General features: G+C 42.4%; 1 protein-coding gene and 1 long non-coding RNA gene across 7 annotated transcripts in view; both read left to right on the forward strand.

The window, feature by feature from the left end:
* Positions 1–20,047, forward strand: part of NPL (N-acetylneuraminate pyruvate lyase) — a 35,071-nt gene extending 15,024 nt beyond the window's left edge. For all 4 annotated transcript variants that reach the window (XM_045811284.2, XM_045811283.2, XM_045811285.2 and 1 more), the window contains exons 5-13: positions 243–330; positions 3,760–3,817; positions 8,514–8,589; positions 10,158–10,250; positions 10,969–11,117; positions 11,250–11,296; positions 13,576–13,660; positions 16,352–16,391; positions 19,193–20,047. In XM_045811284.2, the coding sequence (XP_045667240.2) occupies positions 243–330; positions 3,760–3,817; positions 8,514–8,589; positions 10,158–10,250; positions 10,969–11,117; positions 11,250–11,296; positions 13,576–13,660; positions 16,352–16,391; positions 19,193–19,377 (821 nt within the window). In that variant the 3' untranslated portion in view covers positions 19,378–20,047. The remainder of the gene's footprint in view (positions 1–242; positions 331–3,759; positions 3,818–8,513; positions 8,590–10,157; positions 10,251–10,968; positions 11,118–11,249; positions 11,297–13,575; positions 13,661–16,351; positions 16,392–19,192) is intronic.
* Positions 20,048–20,211: 164 nt separating this feature from the next.
* On the forward strand, positions 20,212–25,863 carry LOC148110671 (uncharacterized). 3 transcript variants are annotated; one of them, XR_015722684.1, is made up of 4 exons: positions 20,212–21,410; positions 23,072–23,196; positions 23,391–24,676; positions 24,772–25,863. It is a non-coding gene; the product is annotated as an uncharacterized LOC148110671 (long non-coding RNA). The 3 variants fall into 3 exon arrangements; XR_015722679.1 differs by having other exon boundaries at positions 20,212–23,196; XR_015722681.1 differs by having other exon boundaries at positions 20,212–23,196; positions 24,775–25,863.
* Positions 25,864–26,191: the final 328 nt, after the last annotated feature.

Raw genomic sequence — 26,191 nt, forward strand, 5'->3', positions numbered from 1 at the left:
CAGATTTGTCATTATAAGTCATAATTAACATTCCCGCTGCTTTGAACAAGGTGAAGATGGAAAAAAGACAGTGTCTTAGATAAAAATGGAAACCTGGCATTTCCCCTCCAGATTCCATCCTCTGATTTTCCCCCCGTCCCTTCCCCTGAAGCAGGGAGTGCTGACCCGGTACTTCCAGTGTTGGTGTTGGAGGAGCAAAAGGAATTGGTTGGCCCTGCTAACTGACTCTCTGTTTGGAACAGTGAATGGCACCACGGGCGAAGGCCTGTCCCTGAGCGTCTCAGAGCGTCGCCAGGTTGCAGAGGAGTGGGTGACAAGAGGGCGGAACAAGTGAGTGGCGTCACCAGGATAAAGGCACTCTTCGAGAGAGCTGCGTAGACTATAGAGTATGGCTCTTTTCCAATGGCACAGCCTCCCCCCCTTCTGGTCAGAGGTCAGGCTTGAGGCATGGGGATCCTGGCACCCTGGCAAGGAGCTGAGGCAGAGAAGCGCCCCTCCTTTCTGGGTGGAAGGGCAGCCAGACTGCAAGGCCCATCTGGCTCCCAGAGGGTCCATCTGGAAGCTGAAAGCTGCCCCTTATCTATCTACAAAGCCAGTCCCCTCCGGTTACCTGTCCTTGGGCCGAGGGGATGAGAGGGGGAGGGGCTGGTGACAGACTCTGCTGTCCCCTGGCTCTTCTGAACAACTCCTCTCAGGATGGGTACCTGATGCTTGTATCAGCCCTTGCTTCCCTACATCTCTGTGCCTACGACTCAGCACGCTCTCTGTGGCGCTTCCTTTTGTAGTCGTAGGGAATTTCGGCATCCTTTCAGTGTAATGGTAACGCTCAGTTCATGCCATGGTAGACAAATAGGACAGGATCAGTTCAATATGCACACTCAATTAACCAAGCTTTATTTGTTGTCTGTTCTGCTGTGTGTTATGCACTGTGCTGGCACCGGGGAGAGGAAATAGGGTCTCTGCCTCCAGCTTGCTTGCCATCCAATGGAGATGTCAGATCATGAAATTTAACACTGATTCTTCTGATAAATAGCATAAACACGGATCAGAGAAGGCAATGACTGACGTTGCCTTGGGTGGAGGTGAAGATTGGAGGTAAGTCCCCAGTGAGCCTGGAGCGGAGGTTGTCAGTGTGAAGCCCATGACCTCCTTGGGGATCCTTAAGTGGCTTCAGAGCACCTTGAGTACTCTGAAAGTGTATGCCACGGCTGCGTGCATGTCCGTGGAAGCCGTTTCTGCTGATCCATCAGCTTTCAGCTCATTTCCAGTCAGACTGTGGGCCCAAAAAGGTTAAAGACCGTGGACAGAAAAACGAGGAAGGTTAAGGATCAACATACAAAAAAAGCATCAGAAATGCAGAGATAGTGAAGAGGGCAAAGACAGAAAGCCCTCAAGGGCAGGAGGTCGGGGGTGAATTCTGCCACCTAAGGAAGAATGTTTCAGAGTGTGCAATGTAGCATGGTAATTATGAGCAGGGACTGTACAGCCAGACTGCCTGAGTTTGGGTTCTGGCTCTGGCTCTTACGAGCCTTCTGAACTCAGACAAGTCACTTAACTTACCTGTGCTTCACCTATAAAATTGGAATAAAAGTACATATCTTATAAGGTGGTGGTAAGGATTCGAACAGTGCCTGGCACGTAGTAGTAAGTCTTATACAGGAATTCATTATAATTATTCGCAGTGGATGCTGTGTTTGTCATCACGTTTGTTATAAACATTAGATGTTGTAAAAAGTCAGTAGATGGAGGACTGGGAAGTCCGCTTGGTTTGAAGTGACCGTGACCGATGACCTCAGAGAGAGCAGACCCAGTGGGGTTGTTGAAACAGAAGCAGCCTGGAGTGAACTGTGGGATGGGTGGTTCGATGCCGATGTGCGAGGGGTGGGGGCCATGAGCGCAGCTCATTCTCAGAACATTTTCTGGTGAAGGGAAGGAGAGATGGAGTAGTAGTTGAGGGAGGAGGAAGCAAGATGAAAAGAAGGGTCGTTTGTTTTAAAGTGGGGAAGTCTTGAGCACGTTTCTCTGCTGAAAAGACAGTTACGGGAGAAGAGGTTAAGAGAGAGTAGACAGAGGCGCCTGGGTGGCTCAGTCGTTAAGCCACTGCCTTCAGCTCAGGGCGTGATCCCAGAGTTACGGGATAGAGACCTGCATCAGGCTCCTCCGCTGGGAGCCTGCTTTTTCCTCTCCCACTCCCCCTGCTTGTGTTCCCTCTCTCGCTGGCTGTCTCTCTCTCTGTCAAATAAATAAATAAAATCTTTTTTAAAAAAGAGAGAGAGAGGAGACAGCTGATACTTTTGATGCGAAGGTCTGGGGGTGGGGGGGTGAAACAAAACCAAAAGTAGATAGTGTGACTTTAGAGGACAGCCCGGGAGCTGGGAGGAAAGCATAGATGAGGGTGTGGCTAAGCGTGGAGGTGCAGAAGAGGAAAAGCCGGGCAGTCTGTGTATGAAGAGTCTGTATATTTCTGGTGTGTTGGAAGTGAGCATATCTGGCAGGAACAAACAGTTGGGTCGGAATTAGCTTGAGAATAGTCCAGATTTAGCGACTGCAGGGAAGTCAGTCATGATGACCAGAAAGCTTTTTGAAGCCTTGTTCTCCTGAATTGGTAAAGGACAAGTTGGGATGAAAGCCATAGGGTGGTTTTCTCTAGCAGCAGGGTGGAAGAGAAGACCGAATGGATGGCTTCTTTTAACCTAAGCCAGGAGACGGGGTGTGAAAGGTTTAAGGAGGTTGTGCAGAAAAGCTGTTGATAAGAGTAGAGCCTATCAGTCAGCCTTCCTTTCTCCATTCAGAGGTCTTATCCTTAAAAAATGCAACCCTGGGGCACCTGGGTGACTCAGTCGATTAGGCATCTGCCTCCAGCTCAGGTCATGATCTCAGGGTCATGGGATTGAGCCCCACATCAGGCTCCTTGATCAGTTGGGTGGAGGGGGAGTCTGCTTCTCCCTCTCCCTCTGCTCCTCCCCACCCCTCCATTCACTCTCTCTCTTCAAATAAATAAAATCTTTAAAAATACAACCCTGATCGCATCACTTCCTTAGTGAGACCCCATTTCACCTGAGACATGACAAGTCAAGAGTCACTGGGGCCTAAACAAGAATGTGGTATCTCCATCCCTTGAGGATGACATGTGCATTATTCAGGATCCCTCAGAAGAGTGGCTGGGGTGACCAGACTCACAACTGAGTTTTATTAATCCTCCTCTGAGAACAACAGGCTCACTGTGGCCTCCGCCCATGCGGCCATATGGAGCACCCCCAAAGATGAATATTGCGGTCTTAGAGGAAACCTCTCATAGGAGGCCAAATTCTGAGGACTTACGAGATAGGAAAAAGCTTTTTACAGTGAATTCATTTCTCGTATGGTTTGTTCCTGGCTGTACTCTTTGAAGAACCTCTTTATTTTTATCTCCAACTGAAAATACCGCCATGTTACACCGATCTCCAGGCACATATCACTATCAGATACACCATCTAAAACAGTCCTTCGTCAAAGTATGTGTTCAAATACTGATTCATCAATTCTTGGTTTCAAAATTCTGCTTGGTTGGACCTTAATTTTTGCTCCCTGGACATTCTTTTTTTTTTTAAATCTCTTATTAGACTAATTTTAAATAGACCACTATAGAATTTAAGAGTTGTGAGGTTGAGATTAGCCGGACATTAGCTAACAGCCAAAACCAGCACAAACCAGGGTAGGGCAGGCCTTCCGTGTTACTGTAAACTTCCAAGAGATGCAAAAGCGTTTTCTCTTTTGCAGGTTGGATCAGGTAGTAATTCACGTAGGAGCCCTGAGCTTGAAAGAGTCACAAGAACTGGTATGTATGTAGGTCCATTTGGGAGAGACCACTCAAGGGGCCTCCTTTTCCTTTTATTATTAGAGTTTGGTTGACATATACAATGTTAATTCATTTTTAGGTATACGACATAGTGAATCAATAATTCTGTGCATTTCTCAGTGCTCACCAGGTTAAGTGTAGTCGCCATCTGTCACCATATAACGTTATTACAATATTATTGACTACATTCCTTATGCTGTACTTTCCATCTCTGTGACTTGTTTATTTTATAACTAAAAGTTTGTACCTCTTAATCCCCTTCACCTATTTTGCCCATCCCTCCACCCCCCCCTTGGAAACTACCAGCTTGTTCTCTGTATTTACGAGTCTGTTTCCACTTTTTATTTGTTCATTTGTTTTGGGTTTTTTTGTTTGTTTGTTTGTTTTTTTAGATTCCGCATAAGGGAAGGGGCTCCTTTTTTATGCTGAAGTTAAACTCAATACCATTTTTGCTATATATTGGATGCTGTCATTGGGGGATATGAGATGTGGGACCTCAGAGCTCACCATCCAGAAGCAGACACAGAGCCATAATGAGAGCAGCCCGAGGTGGTAACTCCTGTAGCAGAGTCTTAAATAGAAGACAGAGGCCCCTCTTCCTCGGAGCAAAGTAAGGGTGGGTATAGATGTAGCTCAGTTTGCAAGTAGGGAGAACTTGAGCCAACCTCAGTTTCTCTAGGAAGCAAAAGGCAAAGCCATCTGCTGGCCATGAAGGAGATGGAAGGTGGGGTTGAGACGTGAAGAGCAGTAAAAATTGAGAATCGCTGCCCAGGGGGAATGGGAGGGAAAACTGAAACACAGGAAGATTGTCCCTACCCAGGTTCATATCAGCATTATTTACAATAGAAGGAGGTGGAAGCAACCCAAATGCCCATCAATGGATAAATAAATAAACAAAATGTGGTATATACATACTATTAAAGGACAAAAATACAACTGAGTAATTTAAAAGATCAAATTGGCTTTATTGAATGAATCCAGCAGCATCCAATCTAGCAAATAGAAAGGAGCTCTATCAAGCTGTGGAAAAGGAAAGGTTTTTAAAGACAGAGAGGGAGCAAGAAAAAGGAAATTATTAGCAAAGAACACATTATTTTAAGCAAGATCGCCCTCCTAAGGGGAATGGTAGGGGTCTGGCAGTGAGTTTCCTAGGGCTGACCGGGAAATTCCATGTTGACAGTTTAAAGGTTACATTCCCAGAGGATTGAAACTGCGGTCAGGTTAGGTATTAAGTCTTGGTTTGCTGACATGGGGCCTTAACATAAGTGACTCCATTTGGGTCCTGTGCTTTTCTTTTTAACAATACAATGGAATATTATTCAGCCTTAAAAAGGAAGGGAATCCATCCTGTCACATGCTGTAATATAGGGGAACCTCTTTGAGGACATTATGTTAAATAAAATAAGCCAGTTGCTAAAAGACAAATACTATGATTCCTCTGAAATGAGGTGTCTAAAGTAGTCAAATTCATAAAAACAGAAAGTAAAATGGTGGTTACCAGGGGCTAGAGGAAGAGAGAATTATTTAATGGGTATAGAGTTTCAGATTTGCAAGATGAAAAGTTCTAGAGATCTGTTTTATAATAATGTGAATATACTTAAAACTACTGAACTGTACACTTAAAAATAATTAAGGTGCTAAATTTTATGTGGTTTCATCCCAATTAAAAAAAAATTTTTTTTAAGTAATTTCTACGCCCAAAATGGGGCTTGAACTCACGACCCTGACATCAGGAGTCACATGCTCTACCAAATGAGCCAGCCAGGCACCCCTAATTAGTTAATTTTTAAAAAAAGGATTGCCCAGTGGTGCTAAAAACCAACTGAAGTTGTAAGTCATAAATTTGTCTTACCGTCATTCAACTAAGTTACGAAAATTTCTAAGTACAGTCCTCAAGCAGAACATAGGTTCAAGAACACAACAATTGGATTGCACCAGGTTTAGGGGTTAGCTGATTAGGTGGAGCAAAAGGCAGGAATGGAAGGAGTTAAAGTTTCTGGTAGAAAAGTACATGACCTAGTGGTTTTGAGGACTTTGTGAATTGGGTAAAAAAAGAAAGCTCGGAAGTATTGAGGTATTTACCAGAAAGCCCAGGACCTGGACCACTACTAAATTAACCATGTTTTCAGAATTTATATATTCTGATTCCAAAGATTACAATGACTTGATCTAACCCCAACATCTTCTTGATGGGTTTTATTTGTTTTTCCTATTACTGAATTTAGAAAGGGGATGTATTATATATATTTGCAAAACTGCAACTCAATACTCTTAGGCAAGCCAGAAGGGAAGGCGTATTACTAGGTGGTTGCTTAATAAGCCTAGAATCAGGGGCGCCTGGGTGGCACAGCGGTTAAGCGTCTGCCTTCGGCTTAGGGCGTGATCCTGGCGTTATGGGATCGAGCCCCACATCAGGCTCCTCCACTATGAGCCTGCTTCTTCCTCTCCCACTCCCCCTGCTTGTGTTCCCTCTCTCGCTGACTGTCTCTATCCTGTCGAATAAATAAATAAAATCTTTAAAAAAAAAATAAGCCTAGAATCAGAACTTGGAGACTTGATTTATCCTTCTTATGCATGATTTGTTTTTCTTACAGTAGGGCTTTCAATTAAGGTAGTGTGATATAGGAAATTTGTTTTCATCTCTTTTTAATTGTTTTCTTTTCCTATGTATGATATAAATTTTAAAATATTGTCATGACATGAAAGATTGTCATCCATCGGGCTGAACCCTAAAATAGTGTAGAGATAATCTTAGTGTAGAGAAAATCCTCTGCTATAGGAATAAACCCCTACCATGGGGATAATCTTGCCAACGAGACTGTAATTTGGCATCTGCTTAGCCATAACTCCATTGGATGATGTTTGAATGGGCACTGCCATCGACTGTCTCTTAGCTGTTTCCTTTTTCCTTATTTTCAGCTAAGGTTATCCTTCTACTCTTGTCTTAAACAGCATGCTAAACAAATGATTCAAATATATAACATACAACCGGTGTTAATGAAATTATACCCAATGTCATGATTGGTCTTTGGACTATATCCCAGTCTTCTCTTTGGCTCTCTTATTTTGCAGGAAGCTAATCACATCTATTAGAGATAGATATTATTAGTTAAAGTCTCAGAGAAAAGCGTTTTTCTCTTTTAAGTAGGGGGACATGTTCTGAAGCAGTCAGCAAGTCCCCGCTGTGTGCTCAGCACCATGATTAACTAACCGTACACAAGAGTGAGTAAGATCTGACCCCTGCCCTCGGGAACTTATTCAATTTGAGAACAGTCACTGTACACACTGTCTTGCAACGTAGTAGATTTTAGGTACTCTACTTGAAATAGATAGGAATGTTTTGAGGGCCCAGCAGAAGGAAATGATTGTTTTTTTCTGGAAGAATTTGAGAAAACCTCAGAATAGTGGTGCACTGTATTTTCCTTTATGTGCATAATCTTTTTCTTCTCAAATTTTCTCAACTGCTTTCCCAATCCATAACTTAAAATTTTTTAATAAATTTAGAATAAACTTTAAAATATGACTCATATCATTGGACAGGAAAGACAGCATCATCCAATGGGCTGAACACTAGAGGAGAAATTACACTTGCAAGTTTCTCTATTACTAGTTATAATTATCACAGTGAAACACTCATGTCTCCATTAGCAAGGTTTTTTTTTGTGCTGACAAAGTCTGAAGAAGAATAGGATTAAATGCATAGGCCACCTCCACCGGGGGTCTCTACTTTGCAGTTTGGGATTTTTCCTGGTAATGACATTCATCCTTAAATTTGGCTTATTTTCTGCTCTCCAGTGGTGCATCAGTTGGCAAATGTGAAGTTTGTTGCTACTGTCAGTATCTAAGCTATAGGTGAATGTAGTAAATCACTTATTCCAAGATAGTTGTGGTATTGTGATTTATAATAAATATGTATTTGTTCTCTGTCCAGTTTCTGGCACAGAGTTCCTAACACTCTTGCTGTTTTCCGTGATGAGAGCAATAAACGTGTCTCTTGTAATATGAATGAGGTGATTTTTAGAAAGCAGCTAAGGATGGGGGCTGGTGGCCAGGAGAACCAACCATGTGATCAGAGGGTTGGAACTTTCAGTCCTACTCGACCTCTACCTCTGGGGAGAGAGGAGGGACTGGAGGCTGAATCAGTCACCAGTGGCCAGTGATCTAATCAACCATGCATAGGTAGTGAGGCCTCCATTGAAACCCTGAAGGGCAGGTTTCAGAGAGCTTCCAGGTTGATGAACATGTGAAAATTTGGGGACAGTGGCACACTCGCTCTTGGAGACGACATGGAAACTACAAGCCCTCTCTCCATACCTTGTCTTACACATCTGTTCCTGAGTTATATCCTCTGGGAGCCACTCTAGCAAATTAATTGACCCAAGGAGGAGATCATTAGAACCTCCAAGTCTGTAGCCAGTCAGTCAGAAGCACAGGTGATGACCTGGGCTTGTGACTAGCATCTAAAGTTCAGGGAAGCAGGTAGTCTTGTAGGACTGAGCCCTGAACCTGTGCAATCTGATTCGGTCTCCAGGTAGACAGTATCAGAGTTGAGTAGAATTGCAGGACATGTAGCTGGTATCGGAGAATTGCTTGTTGATGTGGGGAAACCACCCCCCAACCCACAGACACTGGAATTGTGACCAGACCCATAATAGTCTTCTTTCTTCTTTTAAAGGCCCGACACGCAGCAGAAATAGGAGCTGATGGCATCGCTGTCATTGCCCCTTTCTTTCTCAAGCCATGGAACAAAGGTAAGCAGATGTCTAAACACACAGTGCCTCACGTGGTCCACTTCTTTTTGCCTTCATTCAAAATGGTCATACTGAACTCCTGAAAGTAAAGTTGTGTGGACTGATGGCCTGAAGCTGCAGCGGTATGACACCTGTCCAGAATGTTTGGTCTCCCTGGATCCATAAAAGAAAAGTCTCCTTTAAGAAGGGCTTCAACTCTTTTGCCAAGTAATCTGATTGGGTCATCATCCACCAAAACCCAGGTCAAACCTACAGGTTTGAGTCAGGTGTCCACTCCTAGTCCAGTCTGGTTGTGTAGGGTGTCAGAGTCACATGGCAACGCATGGGATCATTTTTCTCAAAAAAAGAGGAATATAAGTGATGGGCATCTTGACACTACATGTTCAATTCAGGGTTGAGTAAGTAATGAGTTTGAGGGAGATTTCAGAGAAAGATCCATTATCTTCCAAAATACCAAGTTAATTGCTTTCTCCTTCTTCTCTGCTTTCTCTACGGAACCTATTTGTGGTTTCCAAGTCTACCGAGTCTTTTTAATCCTTCTGATTAGCAAACAAAGAAATACAAATTTTGGAAGGATTGAAAACAGACAATCCATGATTGCATGCATGATTAAATAAATTAGCTAAATGTAATTGGGTCAAAATTATCATGAAATATCATCTATTATTGGTAGAGAGAAAATAATTGTTAATATAGGATAAGTAATTTAAATGCTGCCATTTTGGGAATTGAGAATGAACATTTTAAAAGTTTTTTTCACATGATTATAAAAATTTTACATGAATATGTTTCTCAAAAGACAAAGGAAAGATCATGAGTTATACATAATAATTTTGTCAAATATTTATCATGGACAGAGTACAGCATCACGGTGTTCAGATGAAGTACATAAGATTCTCTCTCCCAGTATCCAGTGTAAGCAAGTCTGCTGGATTTATTTCTCCTCTGCAGCAGTGTCGCAGTGAAAGCTCATAGAGGATGATGCAGGAAATTGCAAATCCTCAATAAACTAGAATGGATTCTCTTCTGCTAGATCTGGATTTCTCCCAAAATGGGAAAAGTGCCAACCTCTGGTTGAACTATTGTGAGATGTGCCACTATTCTTATAACTTCCCTCTTTGAGCAAATGTTTACCTTTTTGTTGTAGAATTTTCTGTTACAACTTGACGATTCTGATCCTAATGCAAATTCCTTGTTCACTGACCCTTGTAGCGTAAGAGCACAAGAGTCCTACCAACAGGCTTCTGGCTTTGATAAGAGTATTTCATGAGCTTCTGTTAATATTTGGGAAGGTTTGCACCAGTTGTTTAATAGTATTTTAATACAGCAGGAAAGTGATCGTCTTATTTTGGCTTTTCTACGGAAAGGAAAGTAAACCTTTGAATGAAGTAGGTTGCAAAGACGTTGCAGTAACAATCTCAGGGATGGTAAGAGTTATTGAGAATTTTCAGCTTCTGAGAGGGATGGTTGCATTTCAATAGATGGTTAATTTTTTTTTTTTTTTTACACCAGGGAAAGCCGGTGTTTTATACTTGTTTGCACCATGGCTTTCCCTGCTGTTCTTTCAGATGTCTTGATTAATTTCCTAAAGGAGGTGGCTGCCACCGCCCCAGCACTGCCATTTTATTACTATCACATTCCAGCCCTGACAGGGGTAAAGAGTAAGTATTGCTTCTTTCAATGTGTCTTTCCCTCCATCTCTCACATCTTACCCTGTTTCACTAAGGAACTCCCACTCCATCGCGCTCCACTCCGTGTCACAAAAGCATTAAACTGTTGACCAGATGGTTCCAGTTGTCTGTACAATAAGTCAATCTTATCAAAAATAAGTCACTCTTATCAATCATTGACACTACCTTATAATGAAAGTTTTTAAGTGTGAAAGATGCATTTCTAGCAGACACCTTGGGTCTGTCCCCCACACACCCACTTCTTATATGAGAAGACGCAAGCCTATAAGCCCCGTAAGGACAAAGACCGTCTGCCTTGTACTCCACTGTATTCTCAGCGCCTGGCACATAGGAAGGTGCTCTGATCCCTCCTCACTTTTCTTTTGGCTTTTCTTTTATTGTTACTATGCTTCTCCAGAAGCATTAGATGAGATTTCTTAGGAGATTATTTTTCAGATTTTATTCCTTCCTACTTAAAAGAAAAAAAAAATAGAAGTTGTGCTTTGGAAAGATTTATCTATTGTCTTCAGGGAGTGGAGGCGTGGGGGCTGAAACTTGACAAGTACATAGGAACTACTAAGTGAGGGCAAGTGACGTCCAGCTGAGAACAGCCCCTGGCACTGAGCGCAGATGGGAGGGCCTCTACAGGATGGGACTTGACATTTTCTGGAGGTGTGCAGATTCGTGAGGCATTTTCTGTTTCGAGCAGTTCGTGCTGAGGAATTGTTGGACGGGATTCAGGATAAGATCCCCACCTTCCAAGGGCTGAAGTTCAGTGATACCGATCTCTTAGACTTCGGGCAGTGTGTTGATCAGAATCGCCAGCGACAGTTTGCTTTCCTTTTTGGGGTAGATGAGGTGAGTCACCCACTGGCCTGTCCCAGCAGGTTACTTGCCCTCCAGAACAATTCGTAAAGCTGTTTAGATAGCAGCATCTTTTCTCTTACTCTTCTTCGTAAAAGTGCATGCTCTGTGTCTGTTTTTGCTTAGCAACTATTGAGCGCCCTGGTGATGGGAGCAACTGGAGCAGTGGGCAGGTAAGCCTGACTCATTTTCCCCACAGTTATAAATGTAAAGTCCCCCCATGGAGGCATTCGCTACCTATGTGGTTATACTTCTTGCATGGACACCTTTTCTAATAAAAGCTGCCTTTTCTCTCCCGCAGTAAAAAGGAATTAAGTAGAGCTTAGCAGCTTGTTAGCAACTCCGTCACTGTTATTAGAAGCATCTGTTGCAATTAGAGGTGAGGTGCCTGAGCTAAGAGCATGCACAGAATGTCAGAAATTACTTAGTCACTAATAACAGAAACCCACTGAAAATAGCTAATGTGGAATAAGATACATCATTATAAACTACTGGGAAGTTGGGTAAAACTCAAGAGGAGGAAGTGTAGCCAGGCCTCAGAGAAGATGAGAACCTAGGACTGCAAAGCTCTCAACAGCCAGGACAGATGGTTCATCTGTGGTCCTGGAGACTCTCACCCCTGCGTGTCTCTGCACACCTCTCTTTCCCTCTCTTGCTCTCCAGGTGCGCTCTCCATGCTTCAGCATGCCATGGCCAATCGTGGCTGCCCGGTCATGGCACCTCAGGATATCACTAGACAGCCCTGCCTGTTCGGCTCACCTAAGTCCAATCAGCTGCAGCCAGAAAAGTAGAATTATGTGGCCTGACGCCTACTCAGCAGAGGCTTAGGGAAGGCAGGCAATCCGATTAGTATGTCCACTGCACATGTTTACCTAATTCATTAGAAACGTGCCTGCAAGGGATTGAGGGAAATATTCGTGGTAACTGAAGATGCATTTGCTCTCAATGGGAAAAGTGTAGGAGAGGCAAAGAATGTTGATAACATGTCTTGGTGAGCATGGCTTTGATGAAGAATTAGTAAGTTGGATAATCTCAGTGGCTTATTCACCACCCAGGATGGCCTGCGACATCCACTGTCACTACAGGGACATTTCTACCACGGGAACCTGAATGCCTGGATCTGCTGACCCGAAATTCTTCTTTTTCTTCTCCCAGAAATTCTTACTTTCTTGACTTTTGTTTTTTGGCCTCCAGACAGGACATTTTAATTCTGTCAACATAATCTGTAAGCAAAGTACATTTCGTTAGACTTTATTTCTTCTTAATTATAATTACATTCCTCTCTAAGTAAATATGCCTAAGACTCCTGGGATTTGAATTTTAGTATTCTGAAACTCCTCAGACATATTGTGACTCAGGAGTGTTTCACGTCGGTAACTGACTTATCTCAGCTATTATATTTTAGTTTTCCTTACTTTATTACCAGAAGATAATGGGAACTTCACATTCTTGGAATCCCTTGCTGTTCACTCCAGGGTCTCCATATATGAAATACCAACAACATTCCGTTCTTGGTACATCAAGATAAATATATTTTTCTGAGACTGACTTACTATTTGAGAAATTGCTAGAAACTGGGGAAACATCCTTGCTGAGAATTTCTGTAAACTTGCACCTTGCTGATTTCTCTAAGAATTCAGTGATTAGCCTGAGGTATTTGTCTTTACTGGGAGGGTTGGAGTTTTTTTTTTTTTAAGTCCACATTTTATCAGATCAAATAACTTATTCTCACTTTCATTTTTGCTGAATTGTAGGAGATGGTGGCATGAAGTGATGAAAGCCTTTGCCACAATTGTGAAGCCTTCCTTAAGTCATAGTTTCTTCACAACCAAACAGAAGCCAGCACTTTAAGAGGATTAGATATGACTTATGGAACACAATGGACAATAAATGCTCTCTCATTTTACCATCTTCACTAATATTATTATTAGAAAGTAGTCTCTAGGTAACATATAAATTGTAGAAGCATATATATTACAGGTAATATATAAATTGGCACAGAATTCAGATAATCTGCTGGGATTTGCCCTGGGATTCACCCAGTTCCTCAGCATAAGGCTTTTAGGCCTCACCTCGGATACTGCATTTTATCCACAATTAGACTCTAGCTTTGTGCCTGCACATGTGCCCTGGGGCAGGTGTTGGCCTCAGTCAGTCCCTACCAAATACACCTCCATCTCTAGCTCTTTTCCCTTTTTTATAACTTTATCCTTTTCTGACTTTTCTTTCTTTTCTTTATCCCCTTTGGTATTCTGTGCCTCCTCTTGGCACGGCTTACTGTTGCTGGATAACTCAGAAGTGAAAACACCTGATCTCTAATAGATTAGGGCCAAAAAACAGACTTCTGGAAGGCCTGGTATATTTTTCCCTTTTAGGGCATCAAAGGGATTTGAAGATCTAGACCTCTCCCGCTGAGTTACTGATCCTACAGTGTGTACCATTTTCTTTCCAGTACCTATAACTACCTGGGAAAAAAGACAAACCAGATGTTGGAGGCTTTCGAGCGAAAGGACTTCTCTTCAGCCCTGAACCATCAGGTTAACTTTTCTTTCCTGCTGGATAATTCTTATTCTCTCTCATCAGCACTCCTAGCATACCTGCCCTCGTTAAAATTGCCTCGCTGCCTCTTTCTTTACTTTCCTCCTGCTCTTACCTGTTCTTGTTTAAAGCCAAACCTGTCCCGATTGTCTGTGTCCCCACCATGTCTAATCAGGACAGGCCCCATAGGGGAATGACCTCTCTCTGTGTTCCTCCTAGAAATGATCTTATTTTTACTCTATGTTCAAAGTATTTTTGTGACTATAAAATAATAGAGATTTCTGGGGAAATGACCACATGCCATTCCCTTGAGGACTTCACAGCTGAGTCTCCAGAGGATATGAAGAAGCTGTGAAGCTGGTAACCCAAAATGGGGAGACTTAATCCAGAGTCAGAGCAGGTCAGTCATCTTCACCTGCCATGTGCTGGGAACTGGAGGCATCTACCAGGCAGAAACAAGAGCCAAGTGAGTGATCTAAAAGGCGACACTAGCTTGGAAAGAGGAAGAGAAAAGCTGCGGGAGCTGGTGTGTTACAGGGGAGACCCGAGGGGAAATGGTGGCTGGCTGCCATTAATGTTACACTGAGGGCAGGCTAGCTGTCCAGAGAATGAAGAGCCTCACGAAGGGCAGAACCAGTCTTGCAGCTGGGTAGTATGTGTGCATGAGGTAAAGGGAATGAGGTGGAAAGAAACAGCATAGCCACAGTAAGAGAAGGACTTTTGGGACGCCAAGAGGCACAGGGATTTTCAAGATAGTAAAAGTAACTGAGTGGAGTACCCCACGGAAATAAGTGGGAGTGAAAGGCATAAGCAAGATCGGAGCAGGTGCTCGGTCCCAATAAGTTAGGTTCCCAGGGAAAATTATTTCTGAAACTTCCAACCTGTTCTGAGTTGTAGGACAGGACAACCACAGGACAGAGTAGACAGTAAAACAGCCGTGAGAGGAGCCCTTTCGTTCAGCAACTTCTTTTATTAACTAGTCCAGTTTCCACCTCTTTTCCCCCCATGAGTCCCACTCAAATAAGTCATCCCCCTCAAAATGGTATTGGTAAGGAATGTAGTTTACCACATTCTCTGGCTTTCCTTACAGAAGGCTAGTGTGAGTGGGTCTCATTGACTCGTTTATTCGTATGCCGAGGGCTGAGCCAAGTGCGTAACTTCAGTCAAGCTGGTCTCTGCTTAAAGGAATTTGCAGTTAAGTGAAGAAGCAGACCAGCAAAAGGTCAGGGCAGAATTTATTCATTCTCATGGACTTAAATACCATCTGTTGTATTTACATAAGCGAAATGACACATGTACAGAGATGTTCCATACTACGTTCATAAGAGCAAAAGACAGAAACAACCCACATACCCATCCATAAGGAAATGGTTAAAAACATTATGTTTGCGTTATGCAATGGAATTATATGCAGCCCTTAAAAGGGTGAGATCATTTTCTATGTACGGATCTGGAAAGATTCCATGATCTATTAAGTATACAAAAGCAGCAGAATACAGAGTTGTGAATGTAATGTACTACAGCTTGTGTGTGAGGGGAAAAAAGAACATACACATATATGGTTTTAAGGCTCTGGGTGTTAAAATTTCATTCTACACTGAGTTTTTTGTTACCAGACTGTATATAATTGGTTAAAACAACATAGGAGTAAAATGTTATTAAAAATGCATCTCTTAATGAAATGGATGGGAGTCTGTTTTTATGCATTAGTTCATGATTTCATGGATGAATATTACTTAATGCTAGGATGAGTCAAATTTCAGCATCGGTACTATTTCTGTTGTTTATTTTTAGAGAAATAAATGCTATGAAACCCTGTTCCTATGAACTTGTAGTAAGAATAGAAGAAATCTTGTTACAGCAATGTCACTCAATTCTTTGAACAGTTTTTTTGAGTTGTGTTAAAAATCGCAGAATGCTTTAGTGATTTTCAGCTGACAGCCTGAGTAGCAACATTGAAAGCAATGTTGAAAGCAAAAAGTTGAAAGCCCTGTGATTTTTTGGAGGACGTGTTACCCATTAATGAGAGGAACCGCTTTGTCACTTTGTCGATGCCAATACCAATATTTTGATCTGCTCCTTTATTTGGTTCCCAGAGGTGTCCCAAGGCAGTGATATAGGAGATATGTCTATATTTTTTCAAAAGTGGGAAAAGAAGCACTTAGGAAAAGGAAATCTAAAAGAACGACCTGTACCTCCATGCAAATCCTTAGTCTCATCAGTTTTAGAAAATAGCACTTACAGAAGTTAGGATCTAGAAATTTTTTATTCCCATAAATCTTAGCCTTGCTAAGTGCCCCCTAGATATCTTAGAGAGTACCCCAGAAGTTAGCGTACCCCAGTTTGAAAACAGCCACACTATCTGATAAGTTTAGATGGTAAAGGTCAGCTAGATGGATAAAGGGTGCCTACCCCCATCTTAACTCTATTGTGCAATTCTGTCTTTGGCACTTCTTTTCTGCATGGCCCCTTTTTATAAAGCTTACATGTATGAAAAGATCTTTCCTCATACTGGATGGATCTCACCCATCCTCCCTTGGCTGTTTTTCTCCACTCTGACAGGCCTTCGGAAAACTTAAGGTGTGTGGGCTTTTTCATTTGGGGTTTCTGTCCTTTGACCTCCAAAATTTCTAAATTGTTATCACAGCTTAGTAATACTGACTGTAGATTTGTTTTTTTCTCCTTTCCAGTTTTGTATTCAGAGATTTATCAACTTTGTGCTCAAACTCGGTAAGTTTTGTGCTTTGCCTGCTGTGAGTTTTAAGGAAATGGTACACCGTCACTTTCCGTGAGGGTTCAACAAAGACACCTTTTAATGTTCTGTTGCAAGCAGAGTTTTATTTCCAATACTAGCTTCAGGGCCAACCCTATAATGTGCTGAAGTAAATCTAGTTGGCACCCTTCAACGAGTCTCGTCCCTCCATCTTAGCACTTTACTCGCCTCCCCACTCTGCACACCATCTTTTGATCCTTCTCAGCACTCGCTCTCTGCACTTGCCTCTGCTCATTAAAAATCTGTGGCTGATTTCAGCCTGAGTGCTTAGAGGAAGGCAGTCTGAATATAGATCTTACTAAATTGTGAATGACCGACAGCTCTACCAAGAGTATTTGCAATGTAAAAAGAGTTTATTAACATAAGTAAGCTCAAATGGATGGAGGTTGGGATAATATGACAAAGTAAAATTTGAGGGAAATAATAGTGAGTTTGCATAGAGAAACCTTCTCAGTCTCCTAAATATTATCCCATCACAAATGACAAATGCCACCATTCACTCCACTTCTAAGGAGATTGGCCCTTCCTGAGAACCTGGGTCAAGTCCAGAAAAAGTTTTAGGTTTATTCTTGGCAGACCTCCCACCTGCCTTTCAGAGCCTTTCTGCCTTATCCTGGCAACTCCTCCCGAGCCCCAAGCACCTATTATGTGGTATGGCCCGAATTCTTGCAGGGTTCTCTGCTAGCTCTCTTAATCCTTCCAAGACACTGTTTCCCATCTGCTTTTCACTCTCATGATTTCTGTCATATTTACGTGCCACAAGTATCATTAATTACCTATTATTATTCCCTTGTCCTAAGCAATACTTTTCACAAAATTGTGGGTTTGATATGATAGTTATGTATGTTCCTAAGGTGCATTTAAATAAATATTGAACTATTAAAATACAACTAAAAGCTTACCTGTGTATATAAAAGATCATTCTGTATACCAGCAGTGAGACGGCAACATTTTTGCCAAATATAGTTCTAAGATATTAGCTGAAAGAATTTACTCTTTTGCCAAAATATCTGCATTTTTAAAGTGGACTCGGGGAGCCAGGGTGGCTCAGTTGTTTAAGGATCCAACTTGATTTCAGCTTAGGTCATGATCTCAGTGTCAAGAGATCGAGTCTTGTGTTGGGCTCCATGTTGGGCCTGGAGTCTGCTTAAGATTCTCTCTCTCTCTGCCCCCCCCATAGATAGATGATAGATAGATAGATAGATAGATAGATAGATAGATAGATAGATAGATAGAAAGAAGATAGATAAAGTAGACTCTTCAAGATAATTTTTATGATTTAAAAGAACATATCTTTAAAGAAACCATTTCAGACTTCTTTGGCAGGTTGGAGCTTTCATGGTTTAGGCAAGGAGAGACTTATCTTAATAAACTTGTAGTCTTATTGTGAGGGTAGCTCTCTATTCTGCCATTTGTAATAAGTCTGGAAGGGCCATTTCGCATGCATCAAACTATACCGTGTATTTTTGGTCATGCTAGTATTTTCCTTCCAGATGCTCAATTGTTACTATTAGTTAGCTTAGCAAAAGAAAGTTACTTCTCACGCCTTGAATCCAAAAGCCACAGCCAGTTAAAACAAATACCTTTCTCTTTGTGCTGTAGTGTTTCCTTAGATCTACCTTCAACATCTCTAATTCTATCTTCAGCTCTGTTTTCTACGCTTTCATTTCACTGAATATATATTTTTTCATTTCTAGTATTTCTTTTTCCAGATTTTCCTCTTCTTTATTTATATGCCCTTCATTTAGCCTATGGCTTCTATTCCTCCTGTCATCTCTGTGAGGTCTTTTTCAGAATTCTGTATCATCTATTCTCAGGATGTGGGATTTGTCAGTTGTGCGTTTGCTAGCTCTTGTTCAGCTTCTTTTTCTCGTGTGTTTTTGTAATTTTTAACTTTGAACTTGTCCTCAGAAACTGTTGTTTTCTGGAGAATCCGTCATGCTCTAGGTTATAAGGTGTCCTAACAAGTGGTTTTACATTTGCCTCTGTTGGACACTAGAGTTTCACCAGTTCTAACCAGTTTTTAGGTTAATTTCTTAGTCCAGTTTTTACACCAAGTGCCTGATGCAAATAAGGGCCCAGCATTCATAGATGGCACAGGCTTGCGATTTCTTTCATATGATCTTTTTCCATCCACAGTCTGGCAGAAGTCAAGCTTCTGTGCCTCTATCCCCAGGCCAGCAGGCCAGGTTTTCTCCTATTGCCTTTCATAGAAAGCTGACTACCAGTTTTACACAGGGCATTTAATTTCAGCCCCCTGCTTTGCATAGACCCAAGGCTTCATCTTGCATTCCTGCCCCAGCTTTATAACACGAGCCCTAAAACAGCAGCATCTTAAGTAGTGCATTTCTCAGGGACTTCTTAGATGTGATTGAACTAAATTCTGTCATTGATGCAATATATCCCTGATTCAGATTATACTCATGGACCACTTGGCTTTAGCAACTCACCACACTGACCTCTTTATTCCTGGTACCTTTGGTCCCTCCTTCTTGCTTTTGAGGTTGACTTCAAGTCTTCCTTTGTTTTGTTTTAGTTTGTCAATTTGTTAAAAATTTTCCACCTCTTCTATATGTTTGAGGCAGGAAGAGAGATTTCCTATGTCTGCTCAGTCTGCCATAGTGATAAGAAATGTTCCCCTCTTTTACTTCCACCTTATCCTATTATAGAAGTCTCTAGAATATAATCTCTTCTTTAGGATGTTTGTGGCAAAGTGGACGGTCCCAGTCACATTTCCTTATTTATTTTTCCCATCTAGGTTTTGGAGTATCGCAGACCAAAGCCATCATGACTCTGGTCTCTGGGATTCCAATGGGCCCACCCCGGCCTCCACTGCAGAAAGCCTCCAGGGAGTTTATTGATGATGCAAAAGCTAAGCTGAAGAGCCTGGGTTTCCTTTCTTCCACTGATTTAAAGGATGGAAACTTGGAATCCTATAGCTAGTGCCTCTCTGTCAAATCAGTGTGTACCTTGAATGGTGCCTTCATTTCTCAAGGACTTTTTAGATGAACTTCGACTAAACTCTTTTCTAGCAAATGAAATCTCACCCCAATCAACAAGTATTTAAATACCTTCTAAGATCCTAAAAATGTTTTATTTTGTGAAGGAGCAAAAATTCTAAAAGGAGTCATGACCCCTGAGTCATTCAATATTTCACAAAATTTTTGTGGAGAAATTTCTGCTTATATGGATGAAATGGAATCAAGAGGAAAATTATAATGATTCATTCCATCTGCCTTTAGGAGCTCCCATTATCTTGATTTCTGATTCTTAATCATATTTAAAATTTTTTTTAAAATTTTAAACCACTATAATGTACTTTCATTTTAATAAATATTCATTTGGAATCTAGGACAACTGAGCTACTTCATTTTGGCTGGTACACTTACTTTAATGCCAAATTACAACATGACTCAACTTTATACAACTATTAACACACACAACTATAACTCACTTGGCTACTCAGTCTAATTCTAGAATATCTGCTTTCAGATGAACTGTGATGTCAGTTTCCCCCCAAAACACTGCATTAGGTGAAGACTTGCTTCAGTTCTTACCACTCAAGGGCCCATTAGAGTAGCTTTTCACAGAACAAAGAAAAGGCCCTCCCCAAAGATGAACTCAAGTTTCCATTTCTTGCTATACATAGAACTTTTCAAAGCTCAAAATCTTAAAGAACAGAAGAGCTCTCCTCTGGGCACGACACATTCCCCTTTCCCCACAGGAAGTGAATGGCTTCCCCACAGGAAGAACGTGGCTCCCCCACAGCACCCTGAATGACTGCAAGTGAAGGCCAGTATCCGCTCTATGGTGAACCCAGGGGCTAACTTATTTCCTGGTCATGCTGCTAGCACATTTCTTCAGTGAAGGAAGATTTGGGGAGGACCCAACAATTTCACTCTTGTCTCCCTCCATACCTTATTTATTCTTTTCTTTCTCGGTAATATGGCTATTTAGTCTCCTTTCCAACAGACACTGGTGAGCGCTTCCTAGTAACAAAGTGTATTGCCAGTCAACCCTTGGTGATTGGAAACCTGACTATCCAGTCTATCCGTTACCTAGGATTTTGTCCTTGTTTCTTCTCTACTGAGTCTGCTCATTGACAAAAGGAAAATATTTGAAATTCTTATCAGTTTTACTCTTTATATTTTATCTCTTAAAAGGAGAACTTTTTCAAAATGAGAATTTGAAATTATCTGTGGATTCAGTCACCATTGCCAACTGATCAGCTAGTTAAGGGTTGTTACGTTTATGACTCCTCACTCCTCTTTTTGCTCAGGAATGACACGTGCCATGTCTCATATTTCTGTCTCCTTCAGGAGTAAGGTGTCGGAATAAGAAATTGAACTGCAGTGGTTTATGTGAGCTTATATTCTCTCATTGAAACTTTTCTTTACAAAGGAAGAAAAGGGAGGTTTTTGGTTCTGAGGAGGTCATATCCTTACTTAAGTATATTAAAGCCAAATTAATTTTTTCTATGAAGATTAATCTTGGCTATCCATTAGCCAAGATGGTTTTTTTTTCTGTTTTTGTTTTTCTGAAGTCGGTGCTTAGAGAACTCTGAAGATGACTAATAAGATCTTGTAAACACAAAGAGAAACAAGATGATTTTTTTTCAGTGACCAGGGTTAAGTTTAGCTCTGTGTGTTCTAACATCCAACTCCTTGGAAATGAATGTGTTATATATAGCAGTAGTTACTGTCTTTTATCAAAAGTAAATTTTTGGAGTATTATGAATTTACTGTTACCTTTGAATTTGGGTTTTAATTTTATTTATTTTTTTTAAAGATTTTATTTATTTATTTGACAGAGAGACAGCCAGCAAGAGAGGGAACACAGGAGGGGAGTGGGAGAGGAAGAAGCAGACTCCCAGCGGAGAAGCCCGATGCGGGACTCGATCCCGGAACGCCGGGATCACGCCCTGAGCCGAAGGCAGACGCTTAACGACTGCGCTACCCAGGCGCCCCTGAATTTAGGTTTTAATTTTAAAACTAAAATAATGATGTGAATACTTCACTCAGCACAATACTAAAAGCAGATTTTTTTTAGAGTTTTTTTTTTTTTAAGATTTTATTTATTTATTTGACAGAGCGAGAGAGCACAAGCAGGAGGAACAGCAGGCAGAGGGAGAAGCAGACTCCCCACTGAGCAGGGAGCCTGATGCGGGGCTTAATCCCAGGACCCTGGGATCATGACCCAAGCCCAAGGCAGATGCTTAACCAACTGAGCCCCCCAGGTGCCCCAAAAGTGAATTTTTAACCTTTTTTTTTTTTAAGATTTTATTTATTTATTTGACAGAGAGACAGCCAGCAAGAGAGGGAACACAAGCAGGGGTTGTGGGAGAGGAAAAAGCAGGCTCTCAGCAGAGGAGCCTGATGTGGGGCTCTATCCCAGAATGCCAGGATCGCGCCCTGAGCAGACACTTAACAACTGAGCCACCCAGGTGCCCCAACCTCTGTTTATTTCAAGATGGAATTCTGAGATTAATTCATTGGGGATGGTGGAAGGACAAGGTGATTCCAGGAACGGGTTTTACTTAGGTTCTCTTGAGTTATTCACAGGTGTAGGAAAATCCCATGGTGTGTGGGGCACTGGTGAGGTAGGGAATAGGTAATGCATGTTCTTCCCCAGAAAGGCTGTTTGCTACAACTTGAGAGAAATTTCCTCTTTATGATCACCTGAAGGGCACATAAAATCCCTTCTGTCAGGGATCTGAGCCTGAGGGAAGGCTGGGTTGGGCTGGGCTGGGCTAAATAAGGGACATTCTAAGATGACTTCAGTCCAAGACCAGGCACCCACCTCGGCTCACCGGGGCTTTTCACATAAGGAAGAATGGAGTGGGACTTACATGCCTCTCAAAGCAAGAAGAGCAAAGAATGGATCTAACCCATTTAACCACTGTCCTTATCACAGGCTCACTCAACCCCAATTTCCTTCAGTCACATGGAGAAGGAATCTGGAATCAAAGTCATACAGACAGCAGAGCTAAGCCTTAGGTAGAAGTGGGGCACCGCCGTGCACTTTGGGTTTCTGGGGCTGAAAAATGGCCACTTGGTGGACAAAATAACTAACCCAAATCATGTTTTCTCTGCCAACCCCTTTGGTGACTCTTGAGAGGTCATTTGATACATAGGACACTTCTTCATTTAAGTTAGACAATCAAAAGAAAAACCTACAGAAATTTCCTAAATCTTAATCATGGAATTAGTAAACATAATCAATGGATTCCACAAAATATATGTAGAAGCTGTGTCCAGCAGGGCCTGTTACCTGTATCTGTATACCAGTTATAGGGAGTGTTTGAGGTCTATGCCACATGGACCACCTAGGAGCTTGGACATCATGTTCACCTCCAAAATATTTTTTACACGGTAGCTAGAATGACCTTCATCAGTGCCAGTTCCCAGACTTGAGCCAAAAATGGGATGAGGCCCTGTAGGCACAGAAAATTTTTTCAAATATCAACCTTTGGTGTGAGGGACAGGCTTCTCGCCCACCAACAAGCACACATAACAAAGTCATCTTTGAGGGCCTGGGAGTGGGCTCCCACTGAAGGGCAAGCACGTCAGGGGCCGAGAGTGATCTATATATAGTCCAAGTCCAGTTTGCCCCATTGAAGGTCCCCTGCCTTGGGTAGGAGGAAGTGGCACAAGGACTGCACACCACATTCCCGGGAATCCTTGGACTGCGTGCACAAAAGTGATCCACCTCAGGACTCGAGGGAATGCGCACATCTAAACCATCTCTTGCTCAGAGCTGCAGGTAATATTCCCAAGTCTGAGCGGTCTGCAGGTTGCACTATCTGGACTCCCCAAAACATTGACCCAATGAGTATCATCCTTGTCCTTTCCCTAAGGAAGTAACCTCAGTCAGCTTTGAGGTCCCAATATGAGCAGCCCTCCTGAATCATTCCACTGGGTGTTCTCTACCTTTTGCTCTTTCACTTGTCTATGCAGAATTCCAGTATCTGTGGGTCTTCCATCAAGATCACTGGGTCTGGCCAGAAGAAAGTGCTGGAGGATGGCGGTGCAGAAGAGAGACTAACTCCCACAAAACAGTGAGGGAAGTGTCTCTGTGTCCCTTAGACTTCATCCGAGATTAGAATCCTGGGAAGGAGCCAGACGAGAGAAGCAGAGGGTGCATTCCAGATGGCAGGAGCCAAAGATCTGACAATTCTGAGCCACAACAGAGTCTGTGGAGTGTGAAGATCTGAGCAGAACTCAGTGGGCCAGAGTTCAGACACCAAGGAAAGAATAGGAAGGAAAGAGTTTAAAGGGACGGGAAGGAGCCAGGTGCTGGAAGGCCTTGTAAGTCATAGGAATTTTAAACTAAAAATGTTACTCTCTGCTTTAACTCTGAGTGTAATATAAGTCGACCAGCAGATTGAAAAATGGGTTAAGGAAAAGGTGCAGAAGAAAAGTTTACAATAAGGCTTCACTACATTGCAGCTTATGTACAACTATGTATGTTGTTACAAGTTATTATTATATAAACTCATTTTGTGGGGAAAAAATTGATATATTTTTCTATCTGGAATTTTTTGTTTTCTTGGGTTCGGGTAGTATGCATGATTTTTCTGGTTAAAATTAAAATTTTTTTTAGTGGCTTTTTATTTAGCAGTCGGGTGAATTAAACGTGAAGGAATGATAGATACACTCATATTCTGTATCAGATATTCTAACATTTAAAATATGAACAATTTTGCTGGCTATGTTTTTTTTTTCTATTGATGCTCATGGTACCTTTTATCCTCACATTTTATGATTTTTAACTGTGTTTATGTACAGTGGACCCTTATATGTAATAATTATTTCAAGTTTGGATGGAAAATGCATTCTACCAAAGAGGATATGATTTTAATTCATCCAGGTGATTTATCCCTGCTGACTAGTGACCGCTTTAAATTAACTGACTTGAGATTTTTGGGAGCGTCACAGTAAGTGAATCTTTCTTCCCCTTACCCAGCATCTAGTTTGTAACGGACAACCTTCCTTAATATGCTCCTCCTCCGGGTTTGCTTTTTGCTATTTTTGTTTTTTGTTTGTTTTTTGATTTTGTTTTATTATTGCTATTGCTGTTTCCTTTTCACTGCAGGTATAAGGCCTTCTGACTTATAGGTGCGTCTCAGCCTCTGCACTGTGGGCAGCTTTGTCTGCAGGCCTTGTCTCCTTTCTCCTAAGCCCCATGCAGCTTTCAGTGAAAGGAAGCTCCAGTCCATCAGGGATCAGTAGACTCTGGCAGGGTAGGTGCTTACATCAGAGTTCTCTTGCCTCTTTGGATTCATTTTTCCCTTTCACTTTTGTTTACCTTTAACCCATATTTTTACTTTGTTGGCAGCAGCACAGCAATGCGTTTTTTGACCCGCCCCCCCCCCCCGGCCGCCCCAGGTGCTCCTCATGATGCTCATTAGCCCTCCTGGCCCTCTACGGCACCGCTACCGCACATCCAGTGGGGCGGTCACGTGACCCGCCCCAGGGGAGGCATGTGACACACACACACACCCCGCCGCTCCAGATGCTGCTCCTTAGGCTCGTTAGGCACCCCCCCCCCCCAGCCAAATAGAACTACCCTATGACCCAGCAATTGCACTACTGGGTATTTACCCCAACGATACAGAGGTAGTGAAGAGAAGGGCCATAGGCACCCCGATCTTCATAGCAGCATTGTCCACGACAGCTAAATTCTGGAAGGAGCCGAGGTGCCCTTCAACAGATGACTGGATAAAGAAGATGTGGTCCATATATACAATGGAATATTACTCAGCCATCAGAGAGAATGATTACCCAACATTTGCAGCAACATGGATGGGACTGGAGGAGATTATGCTAAGTGAAATAAGTCAAGCAGAGAAAGACAATGATCCTATGGTTTCGCTCACTTATGGAACATAAGGAATAGCAGGGAGATCGGTAGGAGAAATAAGGGAAGAATGAAGCGGGGATAAACAGAAGGGGGAATGAACCATGAGAGACTATGGACTCTGGGAAGCAAACGGAGGGCTTCAGAGGGGAGGGGGTGGGGGATTGGGGTAGGCCAGTAATGGGTATTAAGGAGGGCACGTATTGCATGGAGCACTGGGTGTTATACGCAAGTAATGAATCATGGAACATTGCATCAAAAACTAAGGATGTACTGTACGGTGACTAACATGACAATAAAAATTAAAAGAAAAAAGAAAAAAAAAAGAAAGCGTACCATCTGTGACTCCAGAAGCTATCAGGAGCTGGAGAAATCTGTATGTCCAATTGAGCAATCCCAGCGAATTCCCACATTCATGGGGCACTTGGACCAAAATCCTGAGACCCACACTCACCCCAACCCATTCTCTCCACTTAGCCCCGGACTGCCCACAGAATGGTCTATCAGAATTTCCATTCTCCTAGGCATTGACACTAACCATAGTTTGGGTTTCAGAAGTTCACCCCCAGAGGCCTGAATCCAAAGACATAGGGATTTGGGAACCCTGAGCCAAAGATGATCCTCGGCATGCCACACACAATGAAACCATGCCATTTGGGACTCCAGAAACTATTCAGTGCAGGAGAAATCTGCATGTCCCACTGAGTCGATCCCAGACAACTCCCACATTCAGGGGACCCTTGGACAAAAATCCTGAGCTGACATTCACCACAACCCACCGACTCAAATCAGGCCCCGGGACGATCAGCACAAAGCTGGTAGATTGGACCTCCCATGCTCCTAGGCCCCAACCCACATGCTAGGTGGGGTTCTTAGAGGTCATTCCCAGTGGCCTATC

This window comes from Ursus americanus, chromosome 2 (genome assembly GCF_024610735.1).
Source record: "Ursus americanus isolate L20-20 chromosome 2, mUrsAme1.1.p, whole genome shotgun sequence".
Classification (NCBI taxonomy): Eukaryota; Metazoa; Chordata; class Mammalia; order Carnivora; family Ursidae; genus Ursus; species Ursus americanus.